Source organism: Papilio xuthus, unplaced genomic scaffold, assembly GCF_000836235.2.
Source record: "Papilio xuthus unplaced genomic scaffold, Pxut_1.1 DF827756.1, whole genome shotgun sequence".
NCBI classification, from domain to species: Eukaryota; Metazoa; Arthropoda; class Insecta; order Lepidoptera; family Papilionidae; genus Papilio; species Papilio xuthus.
Window position 1 is genome coordinate 1,215,278 of NW_013530893.1, and position 11,213 is coordinate 1,226,490.

An 11,213-nucleotide genomic window follows, 5' to 3' on the forward strand; every position below is an offset into this window, starting at 1 on the left:
TGTTGACCAGCCATTCTCTGTTATGAACATTGTTGGATAATCGTACCGTAAATTAAGGAAAATACATAACTTGTATAGACCATAAGGAGCACTCTGAAATTCAAGAAAAGATTAAATGAATTACTTTAAACTAGTTTTAGACATTATTAGCTGTCGCCCGCGACTCCGTCTGCGCGGAATTAAAAAAAAAAAACTATCGGTCGCGGGTTAATATTATATAGCCTAAACCTTCCTCTATAAATGGACCCAACAAAAAAATAATTTTTCAAAACGGACCAGTAGTTCCTGAGATTAGCGCGTTTAAACAAACTCTTCCGCTTTATAATATTAGTTTGAATAATTTGCCGCGAATCACGTGCTTTCGTTACAAAGTCAACTGTCAGAATGAATAGTGAGGGGACATAAATGTCGACATTTTAGTAAGGGTAGTGTTGCGTCGATACACCGGCACAGTGTCGGATTTTCTTCCTAACACTAGTTCAACATTTATTATATTTTTACGAGCACTTAAATAAATTAACTCAATCAAATAAAGATTGACTTAGGCGAGTTTCCATAGCTGAAACATTTGCATAAAAACATACGGAATTTTACTTAACCACACCATTTTTTTTAATAAATAGACACTAGCTGTCGCCCGTGACTACATCCGCGAGGTCTTAAAAAACTTAATAGCCTATGTGTTCTTCCAGACTATGTATGCCAAATTTTACCGAGATCCGTTTAGCCGTTTAGGAGATACCTTCAAACAAACATTCATCTATCCATCTATACATTCGCATTCATAATATTAGTAAGATAAATTTGACAAAAAAAAAACAAGAAAAAACTTATTAATTTTAAAATTAAGAATAGCGCCATCTAGTTAAATTTCAGACAACTTACTCTAAGCCATTGCGACGCGGATTTTTCCCATTGTTCACCATACACTAAGTCTACACCAATGTCGTCTGCGTACGATGGAGAATGGATATTTTTAGTTGAAGGTTTAATCAGAAATGTAGTATAATGATTAACACCAAGGAAATCCGCTGAACCTGGAAATTGGACAATCAAATTACTTATTAAATTTCATGGTTTTAAATAGTCGCAGCTGGCGGCAGCGATTTTCCGGAATTAAAAAAAACTTATTTTGTATTCTACGTGTTCTTCCAGACTAGTAGTAGCCATTCTGGAGATATCTTCTAACAAACATCCATCCAACTAAACATTCACATTTATAATATTAGTAAGATAAAGAACTCTTAGCAAATTTGACGTGACTTGGACCTAGGACTGTCCATAAATGTGTGAAAGAGGATATGCGTAAGAAGGGAGTAGACTCGGATATGACGGCTGATAGAGATGTATAGATGAGTAGTACATACTGTGCCGACCCTGAATAGGGATAAGGGCAGGTTGATGATGATACGTTTACCTTTTAACAATTTTATTTCTTCAGGGCTTAGTGTTGGCAATCGTGATCTATAAAAACCTTGTTGTTTACTTTTCTTTTCTATAATTTTTTTGACCATAGGTGAAAAATCTCCATTTTTTGACCATATTGGATCTAAATATACGCCTACCTGCAAAAACATAATAATATTAATATTTAGATTAGAAAAATTATTTTTACTCGAGAATATTATTAAATTTTTTCATCATCATCAGCTCACTGTACGTCCCCACCGAGGGGCTCGGAGCCTACCCTAAGTTAAGGGTGATTAGGCCATAGTCAACCACGCTGGCCCAGTGCGGGTTGGTTGACTTCGCACATATCTTTGAATTACTTCTCAGATATGTGCAGGTTGCATCACGATGTTTTCCTTCACTGTAAGAACGTCGGGTAAATGTACATATGTAAATCGGAAATCGAAAAACACATTGGTACATGGCGGGATTCGAACCCAGGACCTGCAGATTGCAAGTCAAGTGCTTGACCACTGAGCCACCGACGCTCGCTTAAACTTTTTAGACATTATTAATTAGAATCCTTTGGCACGAATGACGTGCTTTCGTTACAAAGTCCAGTGTCAGAATGAATAGTGAGGGGAAACAAACGTCGACATTTTAGTAAGGCTAGTGTGTACACTGGCACAGCGTCGGATTTCCTTCATTACAAAATATAGTTTAGTCTTTTAACTTTGTTACTAAGACTGTAAAAGTACAGATTGTATGTCTAGTTTTTTAATTAAAAAAATGTCTTAAAAATTGTATTAATATTTACCTCAAATTCTCGATATTTTTCTACGGCTTCAACATTTTCAGTTTTATTATTCAATGGATCAGCCCAATTTATTGACATCGATATACCAACGGATCCTAAAAGAAAAGAAATAAAGAATAAAATAATTATATGTAACTAGTAACGCTAATTATTCCCAGGGAGGGCCTGGAGTGGATTCCGCTAGGAACAAGAAGACGTGGCCGTCCTAAACAAACTTGGCGGCGCTCAGTAGCAGCCGACATGAAGGCAGTCGGGCTGACATGGCCCGACAAACGCAGAAGCCCTCTGCCCCACTACGGAGACATGGGACTTTAAGTCAAGTAAGTTAATAACGCTAATTGAGCGTCGGTGCCTCAGGTGACTTGACTTGCAATCTGCAGGTATTGAGTTCGAATACCGCCATGTATCAATGTGTTTTACGATTTCCGATTTACATATGTACATTTATCCGACGTTCTTACGGTGAAGGAAAACATCGTGATGCTGCACATATCTGAGAAGAAATTCAAAGATATGTGTGATGTCAACCAACCCGCACTTAACCATCATGGTTGACTATGGCCTACTGACCCCTAACTTAGGCTCCGAGTCCCTCAATAGGGACGTATAGTAAACTGATGACGATGTAACTAACAAGTATATATAATTATTTAATAAAATAATAATTATAAGTATATAATTAAAAAGTTAATAATAATCTGTAAATTCATCGTAATATCTTCACAATAATTTAACAACAAAATTAAATAAACAAAAAATCATCAGATTGAACGCAAACATTACACTATTTTGAATGTATTTAATGAAAATTTTACAAATCAATTAAACTATTATAATATTGCAGAACAAACATAGTTATTGCTAAAAATTACCTTTATACTTCTTTTTAAATTCTCTCTCATATAACCTAAAAACTTTAGCATGGGCTAATAATATATTCTTAGCACATTGATATTCCGTTACACCTTTAATGTTAATTCCCGGTGCTAACATAGTATCTCCATATCCGTATATACATATCGCATTTGGTTGGTTTATAGTTATCCAATATGGTACTTTATGTGCGTATTTATTGAAAACTACCCTCGCATAATCTTCGAACCAATCAATAGATAGAGGATTTACCCAACCACCTAAATCTTGTAGTTTTTGTGGTAAATCATAGTGATACAATGTAATCATTGGTGTTATATTGTAATGTAAAAGTTCATCTATTAAGCTATCGTAGTATTGGAAACCGTGCTCGTTCTGATCATGTGGAAAACCTGAAAGGTAAAGTAACTCATTATATTTTTGTCTAAAAGAATCTTTACTTGTTAATGTAGTGTTGTTTGTCTCGAGCGTATACGTCATAACTACACGCTAGAGAGGGGGGTCAGTCGATGTCAGACCTTTGGACCGGCAACACGTATCGGTACGTGAAGGAGTCAAATTTGTAACACTTAATTACCCTACTAAGCAATAGTACTTATAGTAGTTATATATCTTAGAGGCGCAGGACTTCGCGCGAGTCGTTGCGCAGAACACAATTTTCAAACGCACTACGCTGCGCGCATGACCTTGAGCCGCTAATATATTTGAAAAGAATTATACTTATTACAAATTTGAACGAAAATGTATTATATCGCACTTATATATGCGTTTCATTTAAGAATATGCATGAATACACACCATATAGTCACGTAGAATCGATAATGTAGACCAATACAATAAAAATCACCTTATTTACACACGCATATCAAACTTATAACATAAAGGGGTAGGCAGAGACCTCGTATCTCCATTTGACGTGACGTTAATAAATAACTCACCAGATGGCAGCACTCTAGGCCAAGATATAGAGAATCTGTAATAATCCACACCGAGCTCTCGCAGTAATTCCACGTCTCGTTTATATTTATGATAGGAATCGCATGCGACATCGCCGTTTCTGCCATCCGCTATTAATTCTGGATGACTATGCATATATCTGTCCCATATACTTTCACCTTTGCCTAAAAAGTTATTATAGGTAAATAGTCAAATCCAATAGATGTGTGAAATTAAACCTATATAATTTTACTTTTGTAATAGACTTCGTCGTTCGGGCGTTGGTGGCTCAGGGGTCAAGCACGAGACTTGCAATCTGCAGGTCCGGGGTTCAAATCCCGCCTTGTACTAATGTGTTTGTCGATTTCCGATTTACATATGTACATTTATCCAACGTTTTTACGGTGAAGAAAACATCGTGATGCTGCACATATCTGAAAAGAAATTCAAAGATATGTGTGAAGTCAACCAACCCGCATTGGGCCAGCGTGGTTGATTATGGCCTAATCACCCTTAACTTAGCGTAGGCTCCGAGCCCCTCGGTGGGGACGTATAGTGAGCTGATGATGATGTAGAACATAGCCTGGAAGAGCACATAGGCTACTTATCTTTTTTTAATTCCGCGCAGACGGAGTTGCTGGCGACGACTAATTTTTAGATATAAAATTGAAATGAGTTTTATCTTATCGTAAATCACTTAACGTAGATTACTTATAGTAATGGTTAGTTTCTTGGTATGGCTGATAAAGTAGGTCATATTTAACTGTAATTTATTACTATAAATGCCACTGATGGTTAAATTAACCTGGCATATAAGGAAGCTTGCTACTTCCAGTGTACTTCTGTGTACGTCTATTATAAAATTTCAAACTGAAAACTATTTTAACTTCTTTTTTTTATTTTAACGTAAATTTGGCGTTTTAAGAAGTTACTAAAGTTTATATCTTATACATAAAGAAATAAACATATCTTACTAATATTATCTCCAAATTTCCATATCTCCAAAACGGCTGAACGTATCTCAATGAAATTTGGCATAGATGTAGAACATAGTCTGAAAGAACATATAGGCTATCAAGTCGTATAATAATTTCGTGCCGACGACATCGCAGGCCACAGCTAATAAGTAAAGCTAGTTTCAGTTGAAACCTACAGGTTTGTACGGAACCCTCGGTGCGCGAGTTCGATTTAAATTAAACATACCATCAGTATCCCATGCCCCTTCAACTTGATAAGCAGCTGACGATACACCAAATTTGAAGTCATCTTTGAAACTCCTCTGTTTGGTGTCACTCCAACCATCAATTGTTACACCACTGAATATTTGACAATATTAAAATTATTCAAACTTTCTTGAGACATAATAATCAACTTATATAAAAACGACTAAACACTCACGTATATTCATCCGGTGGAGGCACCGACTAGTTTCGAGCCCATCGGGGGCCTTTCATCAGGATGAGTGGGACTGGTATGAAAGTATCTCTCGGCCGGCTGAATGGATCTCGATGAAATTTGGCATACATATAGAACATCTGGAAGAACACATAGACTACTAATTTTGTTTTTTTTTTACAAATACGTACAGAGTCGCGGGATACAGCTAGAAATTATAAAGTTGGAATGAATATATTAATACATACCATAAAGCCACAATAAACAAAAATAACATCATATTCGTAATTGTTTATTTCATATTAATTAAATAAATAATAGCACTGTTTCGTTGCGTATAGTTTTAAAGCATGAACTATACTAATCGGCAATAATTACGTGCAATTGATAAGAAAAATTATATTTATCAATTAGTAATTTTAATATTATCTATATATCTTCTACTTATCTTTCTTCGTACTAATATTATACATGCGTAAGTTTAGATAGATAGTTATTCAACATCATCATCAGCTCACTATACGTCCCCACTGAGGTGCTACGCCTACCCTAAGTTAAGGGTTTAGACCATAGTCAAGCACGCCACCACTATAACTTCAAATTAAATTAATTAATTATTGTGACCTATATATGTATATTAACGGAGAATTCTAAACGAAACTTTTACTATAACCCGCAACTTGAGACCTGCAGCGCCCACAAGGGGGCGTTAAGGCCCACTTTGGGAAAGACTGGTTTAGATGGATGGATGGGTGTTTGAAGATATCTCTAGAACGGCTTAACGGATCTCGTTTAAATTTAGCATACGCATAGAACATAGTCTGAAAGAACACATAAGCTACACTAATTAAGTTTTTTTTTTATATATCGTACGGTTTTTGTGTTATTTTGGTACGCTGGGTCACCGACGTCGTCAACACGGACAAACGACCGCCGTCACGTCATTTTAATCATGGACAGAAATTAGCTCGTGACAGTGCCGTTGCCGGTGGCCGTGTTGGAGAACAATCAGCGATAGGTTTATTAGTTTTAAGTTTTTAAAATGCACACTATTCGTTTAAAAAAAAAAGTGAAAATCTACTACCGTAATAAGTGTTAAGACATATTCCTGTCTCTTTTATTTTTTGGGATAATGATAGGGATGAAAGAAATCTCAAGTATTTCAACAAAGGAAGTCCACAATTGAATTGATATGTTATCTACCAATAGATAATATTCAAGTATTTTTTAAAGTGTTTGCGAACTTTAAAAGTATATCAGATGACATATTTTATCTAAAATAGAAGAGCTATAGGGGGCTTTATATTTACGTAATAAAAAAACACAGATAATTTCATTTTTTTTTTATTTTACGTCAAAAGTTTTATTTATTTTCCTTCATCTATTGACATAATCATTGAAGGTGGTTCATAATCGTGGTCAACCACACGTGTCCTGAGCACTTCTTTGTAAATAAATGCAGACTTTCTAGGCGTCCTAGTTCTTGCCGGATCTTCGAAGTCAACCTCGTACAGTCCGAAGCGTTCACTGCAAGAAAATATAATCTTACAATGTTTAACAAAGTGGCAACATTATTTGTCAACTGTCAAACATAGCCGCCATTTTTAAATTTAACGTGAAATTACAACTGTCATAATTTTAACGAAATTTTTCTTTATTGAATTAAATTATTAAATATACTTTTTTATTTGTACAAATAAGACAGTTTTGAATAGATTCTTAATTATAACTAGCTGTCGCCCGCGACTCCGTCCGCGAGGGATTAAAAATAGATGTTGGCCGATTCTCAGACCTACTCAATATGCTTACAAAATTTCATTAAAATCGGTCAAGTCGATTCGGAGGAGTATGGGAACGAAAATTGTGACACGAGAATTTTATATATATAATAAAATGTGTCAAAACACAACGAAATATCCCTGTCTTTTTGTGCCACAGTATGCTTTTCCAATCATTTTCCCGAAACTACTGAAAGCAATTGGTCACGTCTGTAGACGTGATGACGAATCCATCGAGCACTTGGTGGTGCAGGGGAAAGTTGAGGGCAACAGACCACGAGGAAGATCGCCTTTGAGGTGGACCGACCAAATCAGAGCGGCTGTGGATGTCCCCCTGCACCAATGTACAAAAAAGGCAGCGATTAGGGAGGAGTGGCGGCGCCTGGTAAAGCGAGTCACTGATACGTGATGACCACGACCAGTCTGACAAGACTGTAACGACGAAGAAGAGAAGAGACTGAAAGCAATTGTAACACACTAGAAATATTATTTTGAATGTTTTATAGATAAAACAAATAATAAACTCACGTATATCCTTGCATCCATTCAAAGTTATCCATAAGACTCCATGCCATATATCCCTTGAGGTTGACACCGGCGTCCAACGCGTCTAGAACATTCTCCAAAGCGGCGCGGTAATAGCGCACTCTGTCGTCATCTTCCAGTCCCTGTTCCAGTCTAGTAGACCAGCCATTCTCCGTAATATACATCACTGGATTGTTGTACTTCTCTTTTATAAGTAGTAAAATTTTTAGAAGACTGTCAGGTGATTGCTGAAAAATAAAGAATAAAATAATACCATTAACATTTATACCAAAATAAGGGAAAAACAGAATTAAGAAAAAACTTAGTAGCATATATGTTCTTCCAGATTATGTTCTACATCTACGACAAATCTCAGCGAGATCCATACAGCCGTTCTCGTGATACTTTCCAACAAACAACCATCTAAACATTCGCATTTATTACTAAGATTATATGAAACCCTTCATTTAGAAGAGATTCTTTGTAATTGATCATGTTATTTGATTGCGATAGCGACCTTAAGATCAATTAAATTGGAACGAAATGATTACAAATACTGCAGATAAGCATAAATACTTGATGACCAAGTATTGGTTACAATAGTAACATTTCATTTATGTCTCTATGATATATCAATGTCTTACCTTTAACCAGCTTGATGCTGCTGCTGGCCAATCACTAGGAGCAAACGTACCTACATTTATATCATCGTGCATCGAAGGTACAGGATGTTCTTGAAGGTATTCAGTACCAGAAACTAGAACACCCGTATAATGATTGATACCAAAGAAATCGTACGCGCCTCTCATGAATTCTATCTCTTCTTTCGTAAACTCTGGCATACGTGACCTTGAGAAACCTTGTTCTTTACTCTTTTGGTTAACAACATCGGTTAATTCTTTAGGAAATCCACCGTTTTCTGAGAAAATTGGTTCAGAATAGATACCCCACTGAAAAATACCAAGTTTTAGAACATTAAGTACAAACAAAGCCGTCGAAACAAAAGAAACTAGAGTTTGCTTTGCTTTAAAATACATACATCAGCCTGTCTCATTAATTCTGTTGCGATTTCATCTTCCTTTGAATCAGTTAATGGTTCAGTCCAGGTCATTGCGTAAGTTATACCACAAATACCATCATCTCCAGCAAATTCCTTCTTGTACAAATGATAAGATCTCGCATGAGCTAACACTAAATGCTTCGCACAAAGATACGCACCTATTCCGGTAGCATTTAGTATCGGTGCCATAGTTACTGTGTCATAACCTTGGTAACAGACTTCTCTTGGCTCATTGAACGTTATCCAATATTTGACTCTATCACCAAATAAATCAAATACCACACGTGAATAATCTTCAAACCATTCAGGGAATAATGGATTGAGAAAACCTCCCAAATCTTGCAATTTTTGTGGCAAATCCCAATGGTACAGTGTGATCATAGGTGTAATACCGTATTTTAACATTTCATTAATATAATTATTGTAGAATTGTACACCGGCATCGTTTATTCTATTTGCAAAGCCATCAGGAAGGATTCTAGACCAGGATAATGAGAATCTGTAAGCGTCTAGACCGAGTTCCCTCATCATTTCGACGTCTCTCTTGTAATTGTTGTAAGAATCGGCAGCGATGTCACCATTGCTCTGGTCCTTGATTACAGTCGGGTTAGTGTGAGTCATATGGTCCCAGATGTTTTCTCCCTTGCCTGTGAAAAACAAACAATGATCACCGAAATCAGTAGGTAGTTTCCGCAGTAGGCCAACTTCTGCCGGATTCGTGGAGTACCGGATGACAGTATAAGCTGGCGAGAAACTAAGTAAAAGGATCTCAAGTTAAAGAAGAAATAGCAGTATATATTCGTTGAGAGCAGTAAACATTTGAACCAGCAAAAATGTTTAGAAATCTCTGGTGTAAAAAGATTCTTGTTTTTCTTTTCAGCCATATTACGCCTTCTTTTTAGCATATGTCTCCCCCAAAGATCGATACAATTAAACAGATTAACAAGCATGAAACGTAGATCGACTTTTAGAGTTAAATATAACATCTTATGCATCACTTAGTACCCAATGTAACTTACCATCTGCATCCCAACCTCCTTCTATTTGATATGACGCGGTCGCTGTACCAAACATAAAGTCCTCCGGGAACTTTCTCTGCTGCCTCGTAAACGCATTGCTGCCAATGGCTAATACACTGAAATGTTAATATATCGTGGTCGTTGTAGTTACAGCGTAGCATATCCAGGGCGGATAACATATATTTATACTAGCTGTCGCCCGCGATTTCGTCCGCGCGCAATTAAAAAAAACTCTTTATTAGTAGCCTATGTGTTCTTCCAGACTATGTTCAGCAGCGAGATTCATGAAGCCGTTCTAGAGATACCTTCAAACCAACATCCATCCATGTAAACATTCGCATTTATAATATTAGTAAGATAAATGCAGATTTAATCATCGTTGAAATTAATTAGAATTTGTATCGAGTAACAAAAGACGTGAAAGATTCAGTCAGGTTTCCTAAATAAAGATGTTTTAAAACAAACAACCTCTTTACTTTAATATTATGAATGCGAATCTATAGATGGATGGATGTTAGAAGGTATCTCCAGAACGGTTCAACGAATCTTAATGAAATTTGGCATAGATGTAGAACAAAGTCTGGAAGAACACATTGGCTACTACTTGAGTTTTTATTTTAATTCCGCGCAGACGGAGTCGCGGGCAACAGCTAGTTAACTCATTTATTATGAATGAATAAGATTCTTCTATAATTACGTCTTATGAAGATTCTTACACAGCTTTCTTTCTAATTAATCTACTATTTATTTTCTAACTTTAGTACAAAATGTTAGTGTTATTTTCTACTAAATTAATTAAGTACGGATATAAAATCTTTTAGAAAAAACATACCCTACGATCACCAGCCACTTCATCTTAACCAAAATCTAACAATTTGTTACATAACATGTTATAACATACGCTTTTATATTTACGCGGGAGGTTTTTGATAGTTGAGAGGGATTATTTGAAGATTTTTATCAATTTTTTTATCAGATATTTAGTTTGGTTTACAAACAACACGTCAATCAAAACTTATAGCTTACGTCCGTGACATTGACTACGTAATAAATCTTACTAATCTTATAACATCGAATGTTTTTATGTTTGGATGGATGTTTGTTTGACAGTGTCTCCGGAATTGCTCAACGGATTTTGATAAAATTTGGCACACATATAGAACATTGTCTGGAAGAACACATAGGCTACATATTAGGTTTTTTTTTAATTCAGCGCGAACGGAATCGCTGGCGACAGCTAGTATGTATTATAAATGCGAATGTTTTCATGGATGGATGTTTGTTAGAAAGTATCTCCCAAACGGTTGCATGGACGCCGCTGTTTGGCATAGATGTAGAACATAGTCTGGAAGAACATATAGGATTTTTTTTATAATTCCGCACGGTCGAAGTCGCGTGCGACAGCTTGTAAATTATTAAAT

At 36.1% G+C, this 11,213-nt stretch overlaps 2 protein-coding genes across 2 annotated transcripts; both read right to left on the reverse strand.

The window, feature by feature from the left end:
• Positions 1-3: 3 nt before the first annotated feature.
• Positions 4-5,771, reverse strand: LOC106116079 (myrosinase 1; the record flags this gene model as incomplete). The annotated part of the gene is made up of 8 exons (XM_013309819.1): positions 5,659-5,771; positions 5,219-5,331; positions 4,018-4,200; positions 3,079-3,471; positions 2,207-2,301; positions 1,418-1,565; positions 886-1,037; positions 4-93 (listed from the first exon to the last, which is right to left on the reverse strand). Coding segments are annotated over exons 1-8 (1,206 nt in total), but the record flags the coding sequence as incomplete, so codon positions are not given.
• A 967-nt stretch (positions 5,772-6,738) lies between these two features.
• Positions 6,739-10,713, reverse strand: LOC106116471 (myrosinase 1-like). Its single transcript, XM_013310338.1, has 6 exons — positions 10,625-10,713; positions 9,793-9,908; positions 8,753-9,420; positions 8,358-8,663; positions 7,717-7,961; positions 6,739-6,937 (listed from the first exon to the last, which is right to left on the reverse strand). Exons 1-6 carry the CDS (start codon positions 10,645-10,647, stop codon positions 6,778-6,780), a joined length of 1,518 nt encoding a protein of 505 aa, XP_013165792.1. The 5' UTR covers positions 10,648-10,713; the 3' UTR covers positions 6,739-6,777.
• Between the last annotated feature and the right edge of the window lie 500 nt (positions 10,714-11,213).